The sequence below is a fragment of the Muntiacus reevesi genome, chromosome 7 (genome assembly GCF_963930625.1).
Source record: "Muntiacus reevesi chromosome 7, mMunRee1.1, whole genome shotgun sequence".
Lineage (NCBI taxonomy): Eukaryota > Metazoa > Chordata > Mammalia > Artiodactyla > Cervidae > Muntiacus > Muntiacus reevesi.
This window is the reverse complement of record NC_089255.1, coordinates 81,781,927-81,808,223: the sequence shown is the minus strand read 5'-3', so window position 1 is coordinate 81,808,223 and position 26,297 is coordinate 81,781,927. Positions and strand designations below refer to the sequence as shown.

The 26,297-nt window shown below is 47.2% G+C and overlaps 4 protein-coding genes across 7 annotated transcripts in view; 3 read left to right on the top strand and 1 right to left on the bottom strand.

Annotated features, from left to right (window-relative positions):
• The window catches only part of MIDEAS (mitotic deacetylase associated SANT domain protein), a 68,873-nt gene extending 54,583 nt beyond the window's left edge, over positions 1–14,290 (top strand). For all 4 annotated transcript variants that reach the window (XM_065941941.1, XM_065941942.1, XM_065941943.1 and 1 more), the window contains 10 exons: positions 338–683; positions 2,634–2,700; positions 3,160–3,302; positions 3,420–3,523; positions 3,985–4,060; positions 4,730–4,818; positions 7,076–7,225; positions 8,434–8,646; positions 10,198–10,394; positions 10,780–14,290. In XM_065941941.1, coding sequence (XP_065798013.1) covers positions 338–683; positions 2,634–2,700; positions 3,160–3,302; positions 3,420–3,523; positions 3,985–4,060; positions 4,730–4,818; positions 7,076–7,225; positions 8,434–8,646; positions 10,198–10,394; positions 10,780–10,957 — 1,563 coding nt within the window. In that variant the 3' untranslated portion in view covers positions 10,958–14,290. The remainder of the gene's footprint in view (positions 1–337; positions 684–2,633; positions 2,701–3,159; positions 3,303–3,419; positions 3,524–3,984; positions 4,061–4,729; positions 4,819–7,075; positions 7,226–8,433; positions 8,647–10,197; positions 10,395–10,779) is intronic.
• Positions 14,291–14,473: 183 nt separating this feature from the next.
• On the top strand, positions 14,474–15,671 carry LOC136172492 (uncharacterized). Its single transcript, XM_065941945.1, has 2 exons — positions 14,474–14,780; positions 14,867–15,671. Exon 2 carries the CDS (start codon positions 14,901–14,903, stop codon positions 15,669–15,671), a length of 771 nt encoding a protein of 256 aa, XP_065798017.1. The 5' UTR covers positions 14,474–14,780; positions 14,867–14,900.
• PNMA1 (PNMA family member 1) lies at positions 15,111–17,769 on the top strand. The gene has a single exon (XM_065941944.1). It carries the CDS (start codon positions 15,912–15,914, stop codon positions 16,971–16,973), a length of 1,062 nt encoding a protein of 353 aa, XP_065798016.1. The 5' UTR covers positions 15,111–15,911; the 3' UTR covers positions 16,974–17,769.
• Positions 17,770–20,664: 2,895 nt separating this feature from the next.
• The window catches only part of DNAL1 (dynein axonemal light chain 1), a 41,749-nt gene continuing 36,116 nt past the window's right edge, over positions 20,665–26,297 (bottom strand). Inside the window, exon 9 of the mRNA XM_065940822.1 lies at positions 20,665–24,817. Coding sequence (XP_065796894.1) covers positions 24,777–24,817 — 41 coding nt within the window. The 3' untranslated portion in view covers positions 20,665–24,776. The remainder of the gene's footprint in view (positions 24,818–26,297) is intronic.

Below are 26,297 nucleotides of genomic sequence, written 5' to 3'. Positions count from 1 at the left end.
GTGTGGGCAACTGTGGCCTGTGCACTAAATCCAGCCCTAAGACTCGGTTTTACACTTTTCAAAGAATTATTTAAAAAGAGGGGGGGTAGGGGTGGGGTCAGGAGAAGACTGAAGACTATGCATTGACGAATGTGTGTATGTGGCCCACAAGCCTAAAATATTTACTATTTAGCCCTTGACAGACGGTGTGCTGACCCCGCTCCCTGTCTCAGGCTTGCCTTGGTGGGTGTGGTAGGCAGACTGAGTACCGGAGGTGAGACTGGCAAGCAGTGGTCAAGGGTTCAGTGTTCCCAGGATGCGGGACGCTGAGCCATCTTGGTTCTGTTTCCTTCTCCAGGCTGAGGACATGAACGTTAAGTTGGAGGGAGAGCCTTCAGTGCGGAAACCAAAGCAGCGGCCGAGACCTGAGCCCCTGATCATCCCCACCAAGGCGGGAACTTTCATCGCTCCTCCCGTCTACTCCAACATCACCCCCTACCAGAGCCACCTGCGCTCCCCTGTCCGCCTTGCCGACCACCCGTCCGAGCGGAGCTTTGAGCTGCCCCCCTACACGCCACCCCCCATCCTCAGCCCCGTGCGGGAAGGCTCTGGACTCTATTTCAATGCCATCATGTCAACCAGCAGCATCCCAGCCCCTCCTCCCATCACGCCAAAGAGTGCCCATCGCACCCTGCTCCGGTCTAGTGAGTGACACCCCGCCAGCCCCACCCCTGGCAGCCGTGGGGGGCAGGAGGGCGGTGGACAGGGAAGACTCGGGCTTAGGGCTGCTGGGGACTGAGCCGGAACACTGTGGGGAGAGGGGCTCTGCTGTCTGTCTTCTGGGAGAGAAGGAGGTTGTCCTGGGGTGAGGGAGAGGAGGTGCTACCCCAACTGCTTGGACTTAAACCCCAGTTCCACCATTTACTGTTACATCCCCTGTGGGAGGCATTTAAACTCCCTGGCTCTCAGTTTCTTCTGTATTTAAGTGAGGACGTTTGTAGTATTTGGTTAATGATGAAATGCCAATATGTATTCAGCTATTTTTAGAGTCACAAACAGCAGTTTCCTATGGCTCAGCCTAATAGCTTGCCTCAGAGGGTTGTGGTGAGGTTCAGATGCATTAAGACACGTAAAGCACTTCACATCGTCTCTGATGTGTCACATTCGTTCTTAATATTATGTGGCAGATTCTGTCTCCCGGGTCTCTTCAACAGTCATTTTGGCCTAGAGCAGACATTTTGGCTGGCTTGGGTGGTGAATTGCTAAAAAAATGTTGTCCACTCCACATTTCCCCTGGAAAAAAGGAGATAATCCTATCAGGGTGATAGAAAGGATTAAGAAAAAGTAAACCTATCCAGAGATAGGACAGGGGTGAGTCACCGCATTAACCTCTGACCCTGACCTCCTCATGACATGGCTCTCTGGTGCCCCCTGGTGTCTGGGTGAGAAATGACTCACCCCTGAGCTGATGCGCCTTTGGCTCTTCCACTTCTAACTGGAAGCTTGGAAGCTTCTCTCCCTGCCTGGGTGGTGCAAGAAGAAAGTCACTGCGGAGGCCAGCTTGGCGACAGAGAAGAGGTCCTGTCCATCCATGAGTATTTTTCTTGCACTTAGATGTTAAGCCTGAAGCAGATCCTGTGAGGCACCAATTAACATGGAGGACGCTGTGGTGTGTTCCAGAGACAGTTGCTGGGTCACTGGGGAGTTGACTTGGAGGCCTGGGAGACAGGGAGGCAAGCGTTCAGGCAGGGTGGGAATCAGCGGTCAGTGAGTGAAGCGGACTTCAAGCTTGGGAGCCTGCAGAGGCTGCTAGCCCTGGTGTTGAGGAACGCGTTTACTGAAGAGAGGGTGGGGCTAGAGCTGCACTTGAACGAGGAAGCGGGTGGGGAGGGTGCCCTGGGCTGACGAAGGGAGAGGTGCAAAGGCCCGGAGGTGGAACGTGCAGGGAGCGCGAGGGGCCAGGAGGGATGGACGGTCCAGGCAAGGCGGTGGCGGGAGGCAGAGTTGGCAGGGGAACTGCCTTGGATGCTTGAGCTGAGGACTTGAGATTTCCCCTCAGGTTGCAGAGAGGAGTCAGCAGATTTTGTTTGTGGAGCCAAGGGAGTGTCTTGCTCGCATTAAGGGCATTAAGATTAGCTCGGAGAAACTGAGGCAGAGAACCTGGCCAGGAAGTGAAGAGATAGTTACGAAACAGCGGTCTCCTTCACCGCCTCGCTCCTGTAGCGGAAGTGTCTGCCTCTTGTACTAGAGCACCCGTAGCTGAACGCTGGACTTGATGCTGTCGTGTGGGAGCTCCCGGGGCAGCTCTAGTAGTGTGACTGGTAGTGGTAGTAATAACAGTAGCTAGTATTGATTGAGGGCTGGGCTTTGTGCATCATTTCATTGAAACCTGACATCATCTTAGGGAGATAGGTAGTAATGGCCCCTCGTAGCAGGTGTGAACAGGGAGGGACCCACATGTTTGGTAAAAGTCACAGCTACTTGTCACAGTTGCAGGCTGCAGAGCCAGGACTCAGGGTGCCTGATTGCCCAGCCTGAAACTCTGAGTCACCGCTGTGGCTCCTGTGCATACAGAGCAGCCACCCCGGGTTGGGGAGGGTGGCTGTGTTCAAGGGAGGACGGTGCTGTCTCCTAACCTACTTTTTGTCCCATAGATAGCGCCGAAGTCACCCCGCCTGTCCTCTCTGTGATGGGAGAGGCCACCCCAGTGAGCATCGAGCCGTAAGTGCAGCCTAGCCTCTGGCCCAGGGGGCGAGGTTGGCCAGCTGGGGCCCAGTGCACACGGACAGGTCCTCAAGGAAGAGGAGGGTTCTGTGTGCTGAGGGTCTTCACTGACCCCCACCCCCCCACCAGCTTCCGTGTGGAAGTCACAGGGAAGGCAAAGGGACCAGCCCAGTTTGAATTTGCCTCCGAAGAAAATCAGAAGGGCCGTCCAAGCGGCTCTTTCTTTGACTGTAAACCTGGAGCTTCTCCCCTTTGCAACTTCTGGGCCTTGCCTTTCCGGCAGCACCAGGTGCTGCTTGCTAAGCTGTCCTCAGGAAGCTGGATTCCCCCACACGCAGCTGAAGCCTTGCTCAGCCACTCCCCACCCCCCACCCCTTCGCCATTCCCCAGGGAGAAAGTCGGGTTCCCCATCCCCACACGGTGAGGCCTCACTCCCTGTCCTTTCTACCCCTGCAGACGGATCAATGTGGGCTCCCGGTTCCAAGCAGAAATCCCCTCGATGAGGGACCGTGCCCTGGCCGCTGCAGACCCCCACAAGGCTGACTTGGTGTGGCAGCCATGGGAGGTCCTGGAGAGCAGCCGGGAGAAGCAGAGGCAAGGTGAGCGGCCACGAGCCAGCAGGCAAGGGCCTGCTATTGGGCCATGGGTGGGGTAGGCCCCAACGCGACCCGGCCCTGCTCAGCCCTGCAAGTGCTTTTCTCTTCTCCCTCCCCCAGTGGAAGACCTGCTGACAGCTGCCTGCTCCAGCATTTTCCCTGGAGCCGGCACCAACCAGGAGCTGGCCCTGCACTGTCTGCACGAGTCCAGGGGAGACATCCTGGTGAGACCCTGCCCCCCGCTGGAGGAGGGCCCCTTGGGGAGGCTGGCAGGGAGCCGTGTCTCTGGTTCAGGAGCCAGGCCTGTGAGCGGAACTGATCGGAGGCAGGCAGGAGGGTCTGACCAAGGTGGGGATGGTAGGGGGTTGGCTCGAGGGAGCCCTGGTTCTGGACTCGAGACTTCGCTGTGCAGGGTCCACGCCAATCTCTGGGTAGTGGGTCCCCCCCCCACCCCGCTCAGACAGGGCTGTCCACTGAGGACCTTCTCCATCTGTGACTGCTCCCTTGGGGACCAGGTGTTCTATCTTGGGACACCCCGAGTGGCCCGACCCCAGTGACCTTGCCCTCCTGCCAGACCTCTTGCCCCTCTGCAGTTAAGAATTAAGTGCCCACCCTACTCAGAGTCCTGGATTTTGGCCACTGACAACCTGTCAGGGCCCTGACCTTTTCCTCACTTCCCTTTCAGGAAACGCTGAATAAGCTGCTATTGAAGAAGCCCCTGCGGCCCCATAACCACCCGCTGGCAACTTATCACTACACAGGTGGGCTGGCGGGGTGGGCCGGGGGCATCCAGGGCTCTCTCAGTGGGGCTCAGTGCTGAGTCACAACCCAGGGTGGGGCGGGGGTGAAAAGGTAGGGGGCCAGATAAGCCAAGATCCAGCCTGAGGGAACCCCAGAGCTGGAGTGGCTCTCAGGGGGCTTCCTGTGCCATGCAGGGGAAGGGAGGAGGGCTCCAGCAGGTGGGAGCCCATTCGGGCAAAAAAGCCCAGGAGGTATGGGTGTCAGGAGCAGGAGCCCGGGGAGTGCCATGTCTTACACTGGGCACTGTGCTTTCAGAAGGATATTAACCAAGTGGCAGGATCAATAGTAGCCGCTGGTATCCAGCCCCGTCTGGTGGTGCATCCCGTCCGTGCCAGGCAGAGCACCTAGGCTTCGGCACACACGGTTTTACTCAGTCTGCACCGCAGGCTGTCTGTGAGGTGGCTTCTATTATTAGATCCCATTTCACACTTTCACAAGTGGGGAAAGTGAGGCTCAGAGGCTAAGCAGCATGGCTAGTAAGTAGCAGAAGCAGGACGTGCAGCCAGCTCTGAGTGCCTGCAGAGACGGTGGGTGGACGACCTCACACTTTTCTGCTGCTCAGAACAGCCCCCCCGCAGTGCTCCCAGGCCCACCCCGCCCTCCTACCGCGCTCCCTCCTTGCCCTGCAGGCTCCGACCAGTGGAAGATGGCTGAGAGGAAGCTGTTCAACAAAGGCATTGCCATCTACAAGAAGGATTTCTTTCTGGTGCAGAAACTGGTGAGCTGGGGCTCTTTCAGGGACAAGAGAAGGGTAGGAGCCCCCTGCAGGATTTGGGGGCTCCCTCTGCTAAAGAATCTCCCTGCAATGCAAGAGACTAGGGTTCAATCCCTGGGTGGGAAGATCCCCTGGAGAAGGAAATGGCAACCCACTCCAGTATTCTTGCTTGGAGAATCCCATGGACGGAGGAGCCTGGCGGGCTACAGTCCATGGGGTCACAAGAGTCGGACACGACTTAGTGACTCAACAAGCACCACCACCATCTGCTGGGGGAGGAGCAGCCTGCAACTACTTCCCAAGCCGTTAAAAAACAGGTCAATGCCACTTAGTAGCTTCAGAGACATTTTTCTAAACAAAACAAGAAGGGATATGATCAGGCCTTTTCCCCCACCTTGGTTCTACCTTCCTTCACCTTAGGGTAGTGTGGCCACACCCTGAAGTCTCAGTCCAGAGGGGCCTGAGTGGGCACCAGACCCAGTAGCACCGAACTTAAAATAGTGACCTGCCTAAGGGGACAGAGGAAGAGGAGGAGGGCTGCAGGCGCAGGAGAGCCATCCGAGGCGCTGGAGTACTTCAAAGGCCGCAGTTAGTATGTGGGAGGAGAGGTCATCCTGAGAGCAGGACACCGAGAGGAAGCAAGTGATGGGGGGGCCTCTGCCCACTTCCTGTCAGGCTGGGGCGGCCGGGGCTTCCTTCCAGGAACTCAGCTGATGGAGTAGTGGAGACCCGGGCCTAATTTCCCTAGATTTCTCTTGTCCTCTCCACCCCGAGTTCTTTGGGGAGAGTGTTCTGCTAATCCGAGGACTTGCGCCTTCCCACCAGCTCTGTGTCACAAAGCCTGAGACAGCTGAGGGAAGACGGCTTCCCAGAGTGTGCTCATTCCTCCTGGGATTGTAGGTTGTGCCAGGGACGCCCTGGGGCCTAGACCAAGTGCTGACGAGTTCTCCTCCAAGGGCCCTGTCGTGAGGACAGTCGTTTGCTGGGCTCCCTGACTGGGCAGTATTGCCGAGAAGTGCATGCCTGGGAAGCTGGCTGAGGCGCCCCTAATGCCTTAATGAAAAGAACAGACCACTAGGCAAGCAAACAGATGATCAGAGGGAATTGATAGTAAAAGTGTAAACAGGATCTAATTAATGAATCTGTGACTTGCCCATTCCTGGGAGATGAGTCATGTCTTTTCCCTGCTTATGCACAGAGGGCCCTCACTGACCCCTTGGGCTCTGTGGGCAGAACCCCCCCAGTTCCCAGTGCAGCCCAGCAACTGGCTGAGCTGTCTGAAAGCCTGGGGAGAAAGGGGAGACTCAGAAAACACTCTGCTCTGGGTGGTGGGGGTGGGGGAAGACGTCCAGAAACCAAATCCAGTGGCCGAAGGGATTTGTGAAACAGGAGGGCTAGGCTTTCAGAGCTTGGGAGGATCATTTGGTCTCACCCCACTCGTTACCTACCAAGAGACTTGCCTCAGGCCACACAGCCATTCAGTGGCAGAGTTAGAACGAGACTTAAGCTCCTGCTTCCTCTGCAGGTTTTCCAGGGCTTTCGTGTTAGTCTCCCCTGAGTTCCTCCCCGACATCAGGGAGTTCTATAGTTCTGTCCACACTGCTCCCTGAAGAAGAATGAAATCGTGTGCCTGAATTAATGTAAAGAGGCCATGTTACTGGGCCTAGCCTGGCTTTGAATGTGAATGGTGCCCGGACTTTTTCCCCTTTAACTTTACACTTTGAAAAATCTCAAGCTTACAGAAAAATGGAAAGAACAGTATGATGACCAGCCATATATCTGTCAGATTTCCCAGTTGTTAACATTTGCCACACTTGTCCTCTCTCTGTGTCCATATATAAACTCACATACACATGTGTTCTCTGTTTTAACTGATCATTAAAAGTTACAGCATGACATTTGACCTAAATATTTCCTGAAACAAAGGTATTCTGCAAAACCAAAGCACCATTATCACACCCAAGAAATTTACACTGACATAATACTACTCTCTAATACGTAATCCATATTCAAATCTCCCCAGTGGCTCCATGTTGTCCTTTTTTAGCTCTATGTAAAAAAAATGGTAAAGTGTTGGTTAATTGACTTGGTCAGTGGTTTGTGCACAGCAGACATTGGAGACATGCTTGTATTTCCTGGGTTTACTGGATCTAGTGTTTACTAAAGCAAGGGGGGCCATGCAGGAATGAGAAAGGCTGTAGTGCCACCAGGCAGGTGAGCTGAACCAGGAACTCTGACCTCAGTTTTGGCTTCAAACCAGATCCAGACCAAGACCGTGGCCCAGTGCGTGGAGTTCTACTACACCTACAAGAAGCAGGTGAAGATTGGCCGCAATGGGACGCTAACCTTCGGGGATGTGGATACGAGTGATGAAAAGTCGGCCCAGGAAGAGGTTGAAGTGGATATTAAGGTGACTCTCTTCCTAGCTTCAGCAGCTCAGGCTGAGCTGGGAGCGTGAGCCCAAGCTCTCCAGGACTCCCTGGAGGGGAGAGAGAGGAAGGCAGTGCCCCTGACAGCCCAGGGAGTTGATGTCCTGGGCACTGGCCCTGGACCTTTGGGTTGCCCTCTCTACCTGCCAGTGTCATTGTAATGATAGACTGTGTTGATGCAGAACATTGGGGATATTTCCCACAGTGTTCATACCAGCATCAATTTGTTGTCCTCTCAGAGCAGACCTCTAACACTGTTTCCTCAACTTTAATCATTCTTATGTCACCTTTATGAATTCTGCTATATCTGCATCCTACCACATGTCACCATTAGTAATTTTGTCATGTCCACACACCACTTGTGCTAGTACTTAATTTTCTTTAAATCAACTCTAAAGGGAAGCTTTATGTCACAATCATAAATAGAAAACCAGTGCTCCTTGTCACAGAAGGTACTGGTAAAAATAAATATATATATGAAAACCAAACAATATTATGAAATTCTAGCCAGGTACTATCACCTGCCAAACCTCTGAGATGAGGCCTGACCTCTCCTTGTTAAATCTAGAGAAGTATAAATGACACATTAACACCAATTTGAGGCTTTGTCCTTGACATAATCAGGGTTGAAAGAGAACTGAAAAGAGAATGTTATTCAGTTCTGTGAAAAGAGAATGTTATTTAATCCTGTGTCCATGTATCCACCTAATATCACCTTGGGGTCACAAGTCCACACTTGGTGACATGCTGCTCCACGACAGGGAGTGAGTTAGTTCCCATTTTTGCAGATGAGAGGAGGGTAGAGAGATAGGAAACGTTATAAAGATAGTTTAGAATGGAGCTCAAAGCAGCTGCCTGGCCCCACTAGGCCACCCTACCCCAAGAATGCCTCTTGGATATACCCAAGAAGACAGGTGGTCTGTGGGGCGGGACAGACAGATTCCCTCCATGCCCCAGCTCCACCTCAAGTGCTTGGTCACATTCTGAGGGTTCCCAGGCCCTCAAGCCTCTCCTCTTACAGGCAGACTAGCTGTGGAAGGGTGCAGGGTCATAGCACAGGAGGCTGTGCTGGGCCAAGCAAGGCGGGCAGGACTAGCCGGGGCTGATGAGCCCCTCACTGAATCAGAATTAGTGTATATGACTGTGTGACCGCGCTGTGGGCTCACTGCCCTGTTCTCGTCCCCCATAGACTTCCCAGAAGTTCCCAAGGGTGCCTCCTCCCAGAAGAGAGTCCCCAAATGAAGAGAGGCTAGAGCCCAAGAAGGAAGAAAAGGAGACCAGAAAGGAGGGGGAGGAGGAGATGCCAGAGACCCAGGACAAGGGGGAGCAGGAAGAGGGGCGAGAGCGGAGCCGGCGGGCAGCAGCCGTCAAAGCCACACAGACACTACAGGCCAATGAGTCGGTAAGTGTGGCCTCCCCTGGGGGAGCCCAGGGCCAAGGAGGATGGCTGGAGCCGGGCCTGGGGGTGTGGAAGGGAGGGCAGAACAGGAACATCATGATGATTGTCATCATCGTGGCAGGAAGTGTACTAAATATTTTATGCTGTTACCTCATTTAATCCTCATAAACCTAGGTAGTAGTTACTGTCATCATTCCTATTTTACAGATGAGGATATTGAGGCCCAAGATAAGATAGCTGGTAGGCAGCTTGACTCCAGAATTTGCTACTAATTTTACACTATTCTGCTTCTGTATCTGAGGCACAGAGGAAAGAGGCTTTGTGAAAATCCAGAAGGTGTGTGGGAGGGTTGGGAAGCACTCCTGACTTATAGTTCAGACAGGGCTCCCCCTAAGAGAGTTGCCTCCTTGACAACTGTCTGAAATGGATGAGAGTAAAAAAAGTGTCTGAAAGTGTCTGAGACAATGAGAATAACAATGTGGTGCCTCATTCATGTCTGCAAAGTGCTTTCCTGTTCATCATCTCATACATTCCTCATAATAACCCCATACACTGTTGACCCCCACCTTGCAGATGTAGGAAACTGGGTTCAGAGATGCTAAGTGACTTGCCTGAGGTCCCACCCCAGGTCCTCCTAGTACAGTGTTTTGTCCACCTCATCATAGGCTGAGAAGCAAAACACACTGTCCAGAGCTGTTCCTGGCCCCACAAGAGACAGGGAGAGGGCCCCACAAGAGACAGACCCATGGGAAGGCTCTGCTGGCAAGCTAGTATGAGAGTCTTTGTTAGTTTAACTTGTATACTTACACCCTTGCAGGAAACCCTGCTCCCAAACTGCAGACGCAGTGGTTTGCTCTCTTCTGAGCCTTGGTAGCACTCCTGTAAGAGCTGTTCTTTGTATATACACTCCATTGAGTTCTGCTGAACTTTTATGAATGCTTTCCTATGGGGTGTGATCCAGTGCACACGCGTGTGACTTCTAATGGCCATCTGGGTCTCCCATATCGCAAGGTCCATGGTTTGCATACCCTGAGCAGCACCTCTACACCAGGTGTCCTGTGCTCTCTGTTACCTGCTTGGCATTTCCCATGGTGGCCCCTATTGTCATGAGCTAGCTGCCTGTGTGTCTGTCCCTTCAGACTGAGTTCTCTGGTGGCAGGGCCTTCTGTCCCCTCTATACCCTCTGAGTGACCTGGCATGTTACATAGATTTGAAGCTCATTTATGGAATGATGTCATAGACGAAATACTGAAAACACGAAGCCATGTCCAAGCAAGACCCCTGTTAGATGCATCAGGAAGTCCTGTCTTGTAGAGCTAGGGCTGTCCCACCAAATTACTGTACCAGCAATCTGTAAAGACAGAGCTGGTCAAAGATGGAATGGGCTTCCAAAAAGACAGTGACTGCCTTGTCACTGGAAAGATTCTAGAGGATGCTAGGGGACCGTTGGGCAGGAGTCCGTGATCTTTACAAGCCTGCTGTTTGCTGATGTTCCAGAATTTGGGATTCTCACTTCCCTAAATCTCTCACCTCTCCTCGTTTGACCCTCTCCAGGCCAATGACATCCTCATCCTCCGAAGCCACGAGTCCAACGCCCCTGGATCTGCGGGTGGCCAGGCCTCAGAGAAGCCAAGGGAGGGGCCAGGGAAGTCACGAAGGGCACTACCTTTTTCGGAGAAGAAGAAAAAAATAGAGACATTTAATAAGACCCAGAATCAGGAGAACACTTTCCCTTGTAAAAAATGCGGCAGGTAAGAGAGCAGGCCCAGTCTCCACCGGTACCAGGCGGGTTGGCTGCGGTTGGGGGAGGGGCCATTCCTAGGGAGAAGTAGGAGGAGTCACCGCTTGCGCCTCGCCTCCTGATTGGCCCAGGGGTTCCAGGGCAGTGAAGTCTCCTGGCGGCTTTTAGGAGAGGAATGATGCCACTGAATCGGGAGCCCGTCGGTCTCTGTTGAAGGGTGGGGCTAGGCCACGTGGTGCCTGGCAAGCCGGAAGGGCCGGGGAGCCCCGACTGCAGACGCAGACAGACAGACACACATACACATTCACACAGACACGCGCAAGTCCTCTATCTAGCCCGATGGTCCCAGAGGGGGAGACAGACCTCTGACTGGATCCCCTTCTGTCCGGCTACAGGGTGTTTTTCAAGGTGAAGAGTCGCAGCGCCCACATGAAGAGCCACGCCGAGCAGGAGAAGAAGGCAGCTGCTCTGAGGCAGAAGGAGAAAGAGGCCGCAGCTGCTGCGGCCACTGCGGCTGCCTCCCCGCACCAGCCGGCCCTGAGGGAGGAGAGCGGTGCGGGCGAGAGGGGCTGACGCCTGGGGCTCCCGAGCCTGCGGAGGGAGAGATCGCACGGACTTGTCTCTGCAAAACGAATGCGACAATTCAATAAACGGCCCTTTTTATTTATAAAGGCCCCAGGAGCAGTGTAAAGGGCTGCAGGATCCAGTTCTCTTGCATTTGGTCTGTCGGAAGTTTTCCTCCCCGCTTTCCAGGAACTAGGAGAGTCCCTGCTCGCCGGGGAGGGGCCCCAGCGCCACGATCGATCGCTGCCTCTCACGCGGACCTCCGCCCCGCCACGCAGCCGCTTCCGTCTTTGTTCCCCCGCTCCTGTCGGTCACCATGGAGAGCAAAACACAAGTGCGCCCGCTTGGCAGCACTCATCTCCCCCCGCCCCAGGGGACCTGCCCAGGCCCTGCCCGCCCCAAGCCCCAGAAAGAGGGATTCCTTGGGAAGGAGTGTGGTGGCCGTCTCCGAGAGGGAGCTCAGCCTGGCCCTTGTGCCGGCTCCTGCACGACAATATCCAGGCCTTGCTGCTCCTTAGAGAGGCCACCTCCTCCCCGGGAGGGAGGCTGCCAGAACGGGGCGGGCGGCCGGGAGAGAGCAGGACTGGTATCCATTCCTGTGCTGCTTGCTAGCAGCCTGCCGGGGCGGAAAGGTTTTCTCCGATGTTCGGGGACGGAGCCAGTGCTCCTTGCACGCTCTCAGCCTGCTGGAGGGAAGGGACTGTGCACAGGATGGAATTTGCAGAGTCGCTCCAGGGCTAGGCCTGAGGGAGCTTCTGACAGGTCTTGTGGCTTTTCTGGTTTCCCACCATTTTGCCAAATACCTAGGCCCTGGAGGCTGCTAAGGGAGCTTAGCCTAGGCCCAGCCTGCTCCTCCTTGGTGCAAGTTCCCTGCTTGCCTTTGTCCTGCCCTTGGCAGCTGCCAACTTAACCCTACCCTACCTGGTCTAGCTGATATCCACAGCTCAGCCCTCAGTCCTGCATGCTGGAGATTTCTGGATCCTTCCCTGGGAGGGGGAGGTCTCCTAGCCAGATTGGACAGGAGCCTTCATTCCTTGACTTGTGTCATTTGGGAGCTATTTATTTATTCTTAATATTTAATTTTTAACATCCTCTCAGGGACCAGGGGCTTCCTTCTTTCCAGAGGCCCAAGTGCATTTATCCCAAAACAAGGCACCTTCTTGGCACCCCCCCTCCCCCTCCCCCAACCTCCTATTTCCAAGACCCTAAAGTCCCTTGCCCCTGTTGCTCTGGAAGTTTTGCCAATAGGAATGATAGTAGCACTGAAAGCAGGTGGAAGGTGTCACCAAACCACAGACTAGCAGGGTGAAGGGAGATCAAATGCAGTTCTTATTGCTACCTCTTCTCCCTGCTGAACATTCAAGTGGCCTGAGGGGATTGGCTGGAAGCCAGAATTCTGGTTTTGTTTCTGGCTTGAATAAGCCATATTTGGCATGGAGTCACTGAAGTTAAAGGGCTAGAAGATTCAGGAGGCCCCTTCACTTGCCAGTCCCATAGGAGGGCTGAGTTATTTTTCTGACCTTTCTATTCAACTTTAGTTGTGTAAAAAAGAAGTTTCAAGTGAATGCAAGTATATGACAGGTCTATATGTTAGGAAGGAGCCAAAAAGTATTCATTCTGCTATTCTGAGATAGCCTAAAGGCATCATATTGGTAGCTGGGAGTGGGGAGTTTTGTTCTAAACTATGCACTATCAGGTTTTGGGTGGTTTTTTTTTTTTTTTTTTTTTTTTTGCATTCATTTCTGTATTAATATGGTTATATAGGAGCCCAGCTCTAGGAGTAACAAAATTCTCCTCCATCCTCAACTCCTGATGACTACCTAGACTTCTAACTTCCCAATGAGTTTCTCCCATAGGTTTCTACACACTCAACAGCCCAAGATTGCAAAAATCTCCTATACTCTCCCAAAACAGGAAGGTAGCAAATTTAGGCTCTTTTCTAAATGACATGTGTAATATGAGTGCCTTCGCAGCTTTGCCCCAAAGTGCTACTTACGTTCCCCAAGGTTTTTTTCTATTTAAACCGCATTTAGTTTCAGGCCACTTTTTGGACATGTGGTAAGAGAAACCTCCTTTGTCTAGAGTGATTTTCCTCTTCTAAGTTCACAGAGACAAGAGCAGGTGAATATAGACGGAGAAAATCAAGATGGTACCTCTCTGTATTAATCCCACCCAACATATTTTAGAAGGGTTTATGTTCCAGAGTGAATTTATATCTGGAACGCAGTGTAAAAGGTGAAATGTTTAGTGAACATTTGCAGTTGTGGCACGTGACCTGCCATAAAGTAGGTACAGCCATAGAACCTGGCATAGGTATATCCTTTATGGTGCTTTCTCCCTGTGAACACGTTCGGCTTGTTGTTTTTTTTTTCTTCTACTCAAAACTCTTTGCTTTCAGAAGTTAAACGATAAACACCTTCAGCTTTATAAGGTTCTCCCCACACCATCTCACATATCCATCTCTCAGCCTCCATCTACACTCAGCTAAGGGTATGAAACTAACCTAGTGCCTGTGTTCTAGACCATCTCTGAGGTCTCTTACCCACCCACGGAGACAGGCCTTCAGCACTGTCCTCCATGCCTTCAGCCGCCCCCTCACAGCTAAGGTACACACCCATCCTTTCTGCTGCCCACTTCCACCCTGGCACAGAGGTCGTGTGCTGCTTATGTCTAAAGGGATCCCATATATTTAACTGCCTCAGTGACCTAACCTCTTTCTTCTCACGTGCCAGATGTTAAGATGAAGGAGGAATACAACACATATTCAAGCCTCAGGTATTTAAATGTTTTTCTTGAGGCTCACTTTTCTTGGATGGTATTTATTACCAGACTGGCAAGCCTAACTTCTTAGGTTTACAGGAAGTATGCATATTTTTATAAAACAATTGTATGTCCTCCCCATATTTTTGCTGTGTTAAATTTTGCCTCTAACAATTTGCAGCTGTTTCACCTTTTCCTCATTTGTCTCTCAGTCGAAGGCCTTGTTGGAGGGGACAGAGCACAGGAACAGCCTTGACAGTCTGTAATTATTGTACAAATATTTTAATAGCATATAAATAAGTATATTCCTTTTATTTTGAAAAAAATCAGACACTGCCTTCTGTGTGTTTGCTGCCTGTGGCACCCTTTTTTAAAAAGACTGTTACATATTAAAATAGTGTACATATATATAAATATTACCTCTTTTGCTGTACAGTTGTGATAGACCAGACTGAAGATTTTATTTTTTGTGTGCTTTTTATAAAAAAAAAATTAACACACTAAAGAAAATCTTGCTGATGTGATTGTAATGTACCTATGTAACTTATTTACTTTTGAATGTTCTTCTGTATCTTTAAACCTTTTATTAAATAAGGTTTTAAAAATTCATAGTTGAATGCTGTGTCCTTTAGGGGAGATTTTCACCATCTGGGATTGACGTAAATCGGCCTTGGTTTGCTTGCAAGGGATTACTGGAAATTTTTGAGCCATAAACATTGTTTTATTTAGCCCATTGTCAGTGATGCCAGGAGAGGGGAAATAACACACTAGCGTTTGCCTGGCTATAAAGGTTACTTAATAGATCTAGGTCTTCTTAAAAATGGTAGAAGAAAAAGTCTCAACTCAGTGTCTTGACAGGAAAACACTGCACACTTCCAGCTAGTCTCATTGGGATGAAGTTCGCGGAGGGTGCACAGTGCGATCGATCGGCTGGGACAGCATCTGTTTTTGAACAGTAAACTTCGGGAGTTGGTGATGGACAGGGAGACCTGGCTTGCTGCAGTCCATGGGGTCGCAAAGAGTCGGACCTGACTGAGCAACTGAAGTGGTTGAAGGAGCGACGTGAGTTAAGGTAAGTCTTCCTTGACAGACTCATATCATCTTCAATTCACTCCAGAATTATATTAACCTTTTAAACACAGTGCTTTGTTTAAAAAGGGGGGGGGGGAATCTGGAAGGTGTGAAAAAGGAAATGCGCCATCAGAGAATGCTCCGCGAGCCCGCTGCTGGCACCATGGCAACCGCAGGCAGGCGGAGCGCCAGGCTCTGGCGCCCTCCCGGCCGCCGTTGCCTTGGCTACGCTCGCGCAGGCTTCGGCTGCGGAGGCGGGGCGAAAGCCACTCGCTGGCCGGCCCCGCCCCTCGCTGCCGCAGTAACGCCTGGGCTGGCTGCGGGTCAGTCGGGCTGGCTGCGGGTCAGTCAGGCCGGCAGCCTCTCTACGCCGTTCCCGGTCAGCTCGCTGCAGCCCACGCGCAGTAGCTGCGGCCTGCCTTCGCCCGCGCCGCCTCTAGCCTCGCTTCCGCCTCCTTCCCGCGCCTCGGCTGCTGGTGCTCAGGGTATCCGACTGTCCTCGCCTCCCAGAGGCGTATACCTGCGCCGGCGAAGAAGCCGCTCGTGGGCTGGCCTCGCTGCGACCTCTGAACAGTCTCCCCCTGCAGGGGCGGCACAGTTCGCAGTCTCCAGAGGAGCGACTCCTCGCGCGCCTGAAGGCCGAGCTCTGACCGCGGAAGCCGGGTTGATGCCAGGAGGAGCAGCGGCGAGTGGCCGGCGCCTGGCCTGCGGAGAACGGGCGGCCACGCCCCGGGATCGCACCCCGGAGGCCTCTTCAGAGCGCGGCGTCTCCTGCCTTCGCCTGCCTTCGCTCCGGGCCTCTGCGCGGAGACGCGACACCCTGCCTGCGGGTGCGGGATCCGGCCCGCGGACGCCGACCGGAGACACAAGATGGCGTTGGGCGCATGACTGAGCATCCCCCAAGCTCTGCTCCGAGGACGCGGAGGACGGACGTTGGTGGGGGCAGTGAAAGGACGAGAGCCGGACTCGTGTCGTTTGTTAGTTGTGATTGCGTGAAGCTTGACTCCCTCGGGCAGATTGCAGGGGAGTGTCTGCTGTCGTCCTAAGTCCTTTAGCACAGGGAGCCACAGTCTTAACTCGTATCTAACCCCCTGATAACCCAACTATCAGGGGCCCTTGATAGTTGGGGGAAATGGCGATGACACTGTTGGAAGACTGGTGTAGAGGGATGGATGTGAATTCCCAGAGAGCTCTGCTGGTCTGGGGGATCCCGGTGAACTGTGATGAGGCTGAAATCGAAGAGACCCTCCAGGCTGCGATGCCCCAGGTGCACTATCGAGTGCTTGGGAGAATGTTCTGGAGGGAAGAGAATGCCAAAGCAGCCTTGTTAGAGCTCACTGGCACTGTGGATTACGCTGCCATCCCCAGGGAAATGCCGGGTAAAGGAGGGATCTGGAAAGTAGTCTTTAAGCCTCCGACTTCCGACGCTGAATTTCTAGAAAGGTTGCATGTCTTCCTAGCCCGAGAAGGATGGACTGTGCAAGATGTTGCCCGTGTCCTTGGGTTTGAGAACCCCGCTCCGGCCCCAGGCCCAGATATGCCAGCAGAGATGCTAAACTATATTTTGGATAATGTTATTAAGCCTCTTATAGAGTCCATATGGTACAAGAAGCTGACGTTGTTCTCGGGGAGGGACATCCCAGGGCCTGGGGAGGAGACATTTGAGCCCTGGCTGGAGCACGCTAATGAGGTCATTGAGGAGTGGCAGGTGTCTGATATAGAAAAGAGGCGGCGGTTGATGGAGAGTCTTCGAGGCCCTGCCGCTGATGTCATCCGCATCCTCAAGACCAACAACCCAGATATTACCACCGCCGAATGCCTGAAGGCGCTTGAGCAGGTGTTTGGAAGCGTGGAGAGCTCCAGGGATGTGCAGGTCAGATTTCTGAACACTTACCAGAACCCAGGAGAAAAATTATCTGCTTATGTCATTCGTCTGGAGCCTCTGCTGCAGAAGGTGGTGGAGAAGGGGGCCATAGATAAAGAGAACGTGAACCAAGCCCGCCTGGAACAAGTCATTGCGGGGGCCAACCACAGCGGGGCCATCCGAAGGCAGCTGTGGCTGACTGGAGCTGCGGAAGGGCCGGCCCCTAACCTCTTCCAATTGCTTGTGCAGATCCGTGAGGAGGAGGCCAAGGAAGAGGAGGAGGCGGCTGAAGCCGCCCTCTTGCAGATAGGCCTGGAGGGGCACTTCTGAGTCCCCAGAAAACAGACTTTAGTGCAGACCTAGATCACAGCTGCTTTTCGTGTCTCTGTGCTGTCCTGCAGGTACGTCTCCTAGTGGTGAAGACTTAGCCGTGGTTTTTCTGGGGTAAGTCAGGCCTGCATATTCACGTTAACATTGGTAAAAGCTTGCAAGCGAGCACCAGAGCTGCTGCAGTACAAGTGAGTCATGTGAGCCCCAATGCCAGGGAAAGGCTTGGACAGTGCAAGTTGTCAGTGCTGCAAGCTGTCGTCATGGCATCATCACCATCAGTTGTGAAAACCACGGGAACTCGTGACACTTCCCAGAGGTAACTGAATGTGAAATTGCATGTTCAGAAGTTTAGTGCGCGGCCTGGCTTACACAAGAAGTGTTGAGTAAAAATGTGAGCTGTTGTTGTTACTACTATTGTGAGTAGTTTTTGTGTTTACTCTAAATTGTTCCTGATTTATATTAATGGAAAGAAATGTGAATTAGATATTATTCAACTTTACAGTGCAAATTTCTCATTTTTCATCTTTAAAGATCTAGATCAGTTTAACTGAGACGTGTTCGGAGGCTGCAAATGAAGTGTTAGAAATATTGCACTTACAGAGTTGTGTAAATCAAGTTTTCACTGAACAAGATAAGAATAGAAGAGGGAGGTTAATATGATCCAGCTCAATATCTAGTCCCCCATTTCAGATCTTTTTATCATTGAAGAGTAGTTTACCTTGTTCATGCTGGTTCTAAGTGTTTAAATTTGAGGTTATCAAATATATGTTTGTTAATAAAAATATTTTTAAAATTCTCTTGTCTTGTTTTTCTGAAGTGTATGAAAAATTTCAGTGTAATTAAGCTCTATGATCTTCTTAGGAAGACTTCGCCATGTCACTGAAAAAAACCCCAAACCTCAGTTCTTCTACTTTAAACTTTATATCATACTATGTAATTTGAAGTTGCAGTACCTTTCAATATATTCAATTTTTGCATGTTTTCTACCAGACAAGTGTTTGAAGCAAAATAGACATAACTAAATATTAACTTACTATAAAATGTTAGAAAATCCTGAAATGGAGTTTAGGAGGTTATCTAGCAATGCTTCCCCCCTCCCCGCCCCCGGCCTTTTAAATCTTTTTTCAACTAAAAATGTTTCACTACAGGAATAATAACTCATCATACTTGTATAAAATTGATGGTTCAGTATCACAGCAGTCACTTACATCAAGAGGATATAAAAAGAGACATATGACTTAAAACATGTTTATTTGGTTCCAGAGATTCAGTGACTGAAGTTGCCCATCTTTTGAAATTTTAGTAAATCCAGAAGTGATTAAATGAACATAAGAGTTCAGTCGAGTTTTACCATGGTAACAAGGCTTTAAATTTATAGCTGGTCTGCATAACGATTGCAAGGTAAACTTATTTATAAAGGCTGAAAATTGGTATAAGGTATATTTTTATATTGGTATATTTTTCTGTACACTCATTCATGTCCTCACTTATCATGCCTGTTCCCTACATCTTCCTTTCTTCTTTCAACACACACATCACATCTTTGACCCCCACAACACATTTGCAAACCTTAACTTACCTCCACAAGCATGTCTGCATTCCCCCTCTTCCCCACTCATAACTTCCTCCTGTATTCCCACAGGCTTGGCACTGGTACACACTCTCCTCATCTCTCACAATCCTGTCTTCACACACTCACTCCCACCTTCTCGCCAACATGCCATCATAAACATACTCCCTCTTCCCACCACACACATATACACATAACAAAAAGTAATAGGTTCTTTATGTTTTTTACCCAACATGGACATACTTTATCTGTATATAGGGATACACCATATCTTTTTATGGCTGCAGAGTTTATTGTATTTTAGGAGGGAAGGTCATCACTTAGGATTGTCTCACTATATATAATAGTTGCATGTATCGACATATACATACACACATACTAATGCAATACATATATATGGCAGAAAACAATGTCAGAACTCTAAATGTTCACCCTTTATTCTAGAAAACAATGAACTGAAAATAACATGCTATTTATGATCTGAATTAAGGTTTTCTCTTTATAGGCTCAAAATCTGCTTTATAAAGGAGGACAACAGCAAGAAACATATCCTCATAACCAAAGAACCGTGGAATAAAGAAGTAGAAACTGCATTACAGTCCCATTCTGTGACCAAAGTTATATTTGACAGCACAGAATATGTGCTGGGAAAATGTGTAATATTACTGCTACTGCTGGATTCTTCCTGTTTCTTGTGTGTCAGAAAAAGAGCTGGCCAACACCAGGCCATTTCAGGCAACAAATCAAGGGCCTATCGGCCATTCTTAACCTTGTACACTTCTGGAGGTGAGGAGAGGACTAGCAATGGCCAAGTGCAGTATTAACTTGCTGTCTCTGGAAGTGCTTCTTCCAGGATCTTAAGTCATTTGAAATGGTGTCCAGAGAACTTCTGGGTAAGACTTAACAAACCTGAGAGAGGAGGTGATTATCACTGGTAGTAAACTACTGAAAAATAATTTTAGCGCAAAGAAATGAGTCAATCCCTCCTTTTCCTCCCTCTCACACACAAGCTGTGTGGAATGTCATCCAAGGACTGAATTTCTTTGGAACTGAGTATCATTGAGAGTTCACATAATTGCTCTGTATTAGTTAAAACTAATGGACAGTAATCAAAAAAGATACAAATAGTTTCTTTATAAAATAACACAATTTATTACTGTTTTAAAACAAGTCTCACAAAATAACATTCAGAAACTCAACGTTTCTAAATAATTTAACACAATAAGTTTAGTCATAAAGTCATGCTACAAAATTCCTGCATATAAAAGATTATTACTAAAGTATTAATACATGTTAAAATGTTCTTCAGAATGGAGTTGGTTCTAGAAGCCAAAGATTCTGGAATGATGCTCGTGACCATGACTGACATCCTGGGAGAAGGAGCTGCCTATATGTATATTCTCTACAGCTACCAACTCACTGATCTTTTGATATTGATCCCTCTAGGCAATAGCACCTCAGAGGCAGGTACCCTGCTGATCAAAAAAGCAAAGAACATCCCACAGTTGTAACATTAGCCACAACTTAATCTAGCCAACATCTAAATTAATTTTTAAAATCTAGATGTAGGAAAGATAACTCACAAAGTTTCCATTCTGAGTAGCAGAATTCTACTTAGTAAATCCCCCCAGAGGGATGACTTCATGTAGCAGACATGGAAGATGACACCAACTCAGGAAATAAGGAAATCCTGACTCTGATTATGTTGACACACAACTACTGCTCCGGTGGGCTCAGAATGAGCAAAGATGAGCTTTAATTCTCTAATATCCACATGCAGGCTAGGTATTTACCCATCTGCCCTTTGAGAGTACTTTTCACCAACATCCAGTTCATTTTAAAGTGCAAATCTACTGTAAAATAGCTTCCTCTCCCCCACCTCCTTGTTAAATTTGCTAGATCATAATTTGGTTGGCTGGTTCCTTCCAACCGGCCCAATATGGGAAATTAACTAGAATCCAGTTATGACTGCCCCAAATGTCAACTGAAAATTTATCTTAGGTTAGAAAAAGGTAAGACTCAGTCTACTTGTTCATTTTCTTTCTTGGTAGTCGCTGGTTGATAATAAGGCAGGAATGGAGATGTAAATAAGGGATTTCAAAAAGTTCAGTGATTTTTAAAAAAAAAAAAATACCCTTTTTTTTTTATTATTGCACTTACTTTATAGTTAAAAACACTCATGCTAAAGTGAAGATAAAGGAATACGGTCAAGTCAGCTGTGTCAGAAGCACCAGCTCTGCTGCACTGAATTTGTTTTATATTCAGTTACTTACAGACATATTAAGCAGGCCAAATAAAGAAAATGCATGCCAAAGGAACTGATTTCTGCTAAAGGATAACTTCCAATTTAACAGTTGTTTTTCTCCCTTTGCCAATATTTACAACGTAAGGTCTTTGTGAACAGACAGTCAGATTGCAGTTAGACAATCAGACTACTCATGATCGATGCTTTGACACTTCCTCCCAGTTTTCTTTTTAAAGTTAGTCACTTAATCCAACCTTTCTAGGCTCTATGCATTTTCCATTTAGTCCTAAGAAAAATCCAGCTGGAAGATTCTGGGTCACATAGACAACTACCTTCAACTCAACTTACACATCACCAACTCTGAGGATAAGTTAACTGTTAAGATTCATTTCTTTTTCCTCCTCATTCTACTTCAGGCCAATTGGTAAGAGGTATCAGAAGCATCTTTCAAGTCAAAATTTCTCTTTCTAACACAGGAACCACATTAACATGTCTTATACCACCTCTATTTGTGGAATAGATCCAGTAACCATACCAAGTTACTGGCCAATTATCATGACCAGACATTCTTCTGATCACATGCAAAATCAGTGTCTATGCCAGCTACTTTCATATATAATTACCAAATTTTATACAATATTTTTCTGTATTCAATGACTGCTACAGTCTACAAAATTTGTGCATTATTGGACAATGAATAAAGAATGAACACCAAAAGAATGATGATCCATTTTCTAAAGTATACTCAAAATGTTAAACTTCAGAGACAAAGCAAAATCTATCATAAAGTTGGAATCTATTGATAGTAAGGAGAGGTAGGTTAACACTTACTGTCCTAAGATAAATAAGAATGCTAAACAATAAAAGTAGAGACCCTGCTGAAAAACCTAAGTTGAGCCTTCCAGCCCTGAGTTTCTAACGTTATATGAAAATTATTAAAAACAGCATTACAAGGAAAACACCAGGGGCCATTTTCTTCCAACTATGATTATCAAATACATCACCTTTTTTCTGAAACAACTCACGTAGCATATGACTACAGAATGAAAATAAATGTACCTTGGAAAAAGGAATGTTGCTACAAAGCACAGGTTCTTGACCAAGGGCGAATCTGTCCCCACACTCATGCCGCAGAGGACAGATGGCGATGTCTACAGACGCTTCTGGTTGTCACAACTGGGGATGGTGTTCTACTGGCATCTAGTGTGTAAGAGCCAGAGATGCTGCTAAACATCCCATACTACAAGGAACAGCCATACTCTGCAACACCATCCAGCGTGAAATATTTATAGAGCCAGGTTGAGAAACTCTGGTTTAAAGGAACACAAAAATCTTTCAAAACCTGACTAGGTAATACAAACATAAGCTTAGAGTTAGGGAACACAGGAAAGCTGAATTCCTTGGTAGGCTATAAAAATTTTCCCGTGAAAAAATACTGTACTGATTCCCTGGTAGCTCAGCTGGTAACGAATCTGCCTGCAATGCAGGAGACCCTGGTTCAATCCCTGGGTCAGGAAGATCCCCTGGAGAAGGGATAGGCTACCCACTCCAGTATCTGGCCTGGAGAACTCCAGGGACAGAGGAGCCTGGCGGGCTACAGTCCACAGGATCACAAAGAGTCAGACACAACCGAGTGACCTTCACTTTTCACTTTCACTGATTCCATCACTACAGGAATAGGAGAAATTGAACGATCCACTAAAATGGCATTATGCTTTAAACAAGGAACACAGAATCCATTTCAAGTAGGTCACATATCTAATCCTAGAAGCATAAACCAAAGGCATTTACTATCAGCTAAATTTGCAGCAGTAAAGGATGACATAAAGAATTATTTGAAAGAATATTCTGAACTTCTTCATATACCTTATTTTTCATTTTCTAATGACATGAATTCTGGCTCTAATTCTAAGAAAAGGATGCACAGAAGTCATTCAAATATTTGTTGAGTGAAACTGAATTATAAATTGTGTGTGAAATGAACACAGAGAAGCACCTTACACTTCTCTGAGAACTACCAGTGATTAAAAGACATTAAGAAACAAGGAGATAAAGCAATTATCCTCCAATTAAAAATTTTTTTTAAAAAAGGAGAAACAGAAAATTAGTTCCTATACTACAGAATTCAAAAAATCATTAACAGTGTAAGTCATTTTATAAATAAATTCAATATGAAGTCATTCATTCATTCCCTATTATATTCATTTCCAGCGAAACTTTTGAAAATACATCCATGCATAGCAATATGGCTTCAAACTTACCTACTAGATGAAGTGCAAAGTACAAGAAAAGAAGATCGTCTTCCCTCTTAGTTTACGGGCCTTAAATATCACCAAGGGTAATTCTCATTGCCTATGGTTTGGAAAAAAATACTCAAAGGCTCTGAACGTACAAGCCAGTCAGAGCAAAGATTTCTTCCTATCAAACTAAGGAAGAGCATAAGGAAGCTAAAAAAGTACTAGACTTTTATTTAGAATTGATTGTCAAAGCAGTGGTCCCTTTTTATCAGAGTGATTCAGAGAAATCATGTAGTTCCTACTAAAATAGCTGAAAACTGAAAGCCAGGACTACTTTTGTTTCTTTGACTGGTTTTACACAAGTAAATGGGGAAATATTAATAGCAACCATTAATAGTCTCTGGTTGAGGGACTTTAGGCACAATTTGGCAGAGGGCCTCGACTTCTTTTTTGCAATCTATCAGTGACTCAGTCACGGCCTACTATGGACTTCATCTGGATTACTGACTACCATAGCTTGCATTTTCCAAGAACAATTTTTCTTATATGATAAATTCTAAACTCTAACTCTGCATCCAGCTATTGCTTTGCAGTTCTGAGGTTAAATCACCTAGTATCCTTCACAGAAGAGGCAATCCGTAAAAATATTGCCATATGCCTGGGATTCCATAATGAAACATCTCTTATCCTTCCACAACCATTTACATAATTTATTTTTAGAGCTGTTTAACTTAAACATTTCTAAAAATATACTTTGAAATACTAAATTTGACTTATTGAAAGATACCAAATCCAGTCTTTTAAGTTCTTTACCTTTACAACAATTACTTCTTTCAATGTGACAGTCAACAGACCGAAGTTATTAGGGCAAATTTTAAAAAATATGAGTGGCCAACATTTAAGCTAGCAATTCAAATATAACTACTGCTTTATACATTTCCTTATCTGACAAATAAGGAACTATAAACCAAAAAAGTGTGCCTAAGATCAGGTCCACATGTGTAATAAGGCCAAAGTATTGGTCAAAGGAGTGATCATGACAGTCATTTTAACCACTGACCTGGATCACAGAACAATTGGCTGATTGTGTATAGGACTTGAGTGGACATGCAGGTCAAGACAACGCAAATTCCAGTTGACAATGCACACACTTGTGGAACAAAAAAATAAGTCAATAGAACATGCGGTTATAAGGCCTCCAAGGTACTAATTTTTCCTTTTTACGCCCTAACTTCTCCAATTCGACTTTGGTGTCTTGATTCTAGGGCTGCTGCTGTATTTCTAAGAGGAACTCTTCCCAAACCAAAGGCATGACATATTTGTGCTTCTGAGTCATAAAGAGATGGACCTTCAGGAAAGATGGCCTACAGATTCAATAGTTAAGTATATATATTTAAATGCCTGGCCTAAAAAAAATCTAAACAAATTGAATAAAGCAACACATTTCTTTTGTTATTAAAAATGACTGGTCTATAAAGGTTTCAGTAGATGAGGCCACACAGTATGTAACTGGGACTGAAGACAAAAACTGAAAATGTATAGTTTCTAAAAAGAGAACTGGAATATATAAGGTTGGTGGTGTTGTGGGGGAGATATACTGAATAGGTTTAAGAGAATAAAAGATAGGAATGAGAGGTTTGTTTTAAGAACCATTTGCCCCACACAGAATCTTTAAAATAAACAACTATACAAAACTTATCTATTGTTCTTATGACATTTAAATAAGTTAACACAAAGTGGAAAATGTAGTGTTAGTTATCTTCTTCTTCATCTTCTTTAATTACTGGGGTACCTAGAATTAAAAAGAAAATTATTTCTGGTCATTCTCAAGAGATTGTGAAATTCTAAATGAAAATATTTTTTCTGTAAACCTGAGGATGTTGTGAAGTGTGCCATAATAAAATGATGTCATAAAATAATCTTTTAAATTTAAAGTTATCCAAAAAACCTCGAAGAAGAATTTCCAAGCTGATTAGGTAATTATAAATATTCAGCTCCCCAAATGAAGAGCTGCAAATAAAAACACCTACAGGTACCAGGCAGAAAAATAAGGCCCTATACACAAGAAAAACTCTGTACGTTAAACACAAAGAAATACTCATTTTTCACAATAAAATATGCAGTCCCAGTATTGCCAGAATCTGAATTTCCATGTTACTCCCCCAGATATTAAACATTGAGGATAAATTGGAGAAAAAAAAAGAACCAAGGAGCAGAAAACAAAATCCACCTTCAGGCTCTCCCTGGGTAAAGCTCTGGCACTTGAAGCATGCCCATAATTTGACCTTAGTCAACTATTATGTCTTACCTCTTCAATCAGTCAGCCTCCACTCCAAATAAACTGATCGACTCAACTGTCTCCCAAACTCATCTTGCAAACCACTACACCTCTGGACTCTTGGTTAACAAAGTTCCTCCATTATGGAATGGCCTCCCATCTAAAGCCCAAGCTTTAATTAAGAACCAACCCCAGTGCTACCTCCTGTGTGATTCTTCTTTATGGTCATGAGCAGAGTTTACCTCTCTGTACTTCCCAGAGCATCTGTTGTGGAGGCTAGTGAATGTCTTGTTGAAATACACATACAAAGTACACAAATTGCAAGTATGCAGATTGATAAATGTACCCAAAATGGACATATCTGGTAACCAGCACCCAGATTAGGAAGAGAACATTATCAGAATCTCCCAAACTTCCTCAAGCCCCCTCCTAGTCACTGTCCCCCAACAAAAGGTATATTCTATCCTAATGTCTAACACCATAGATTATTTTGCCTGATTTTGAAATTGGTTATGAATAGAATGATATTGCATACACTCTGTGTTTGGCTTCTTTTGCTCAGCAATATGTTTGTATCATTCATGTACATTGTGTGAAGTTATAGTTCATTCATTCTCATTGTTGTTTAATGTTCCATTGTACGAATATGTCATAATTTATTTATCTATTGTTGGGGGGCATTTGAGTTGTTTCCAATTTACAGTTATTAAAATAGTGGTGCTATAAGCATTGTCATACACGCCTTTTGGTAAACATCCACACTCTTTTCTTTTGGGTATGTAACTATGAGAAAATTTGCTGGGTCATAAGGGGTGTGTATGTAGTGCTTTTGTAGATAATGCTAGTTTTCCAAAGTTATACCAAGTTATGCTGCCATCCAGCAGGTTATGAGAGTTCTAGTTGCTCCATTTTCTACTAACATTTGGTATAGTCTGTCTTTTTCATTTTAGCTCTTTAACATCTCTCAATTTTTCTTACAAGCAACTGAAGAGGA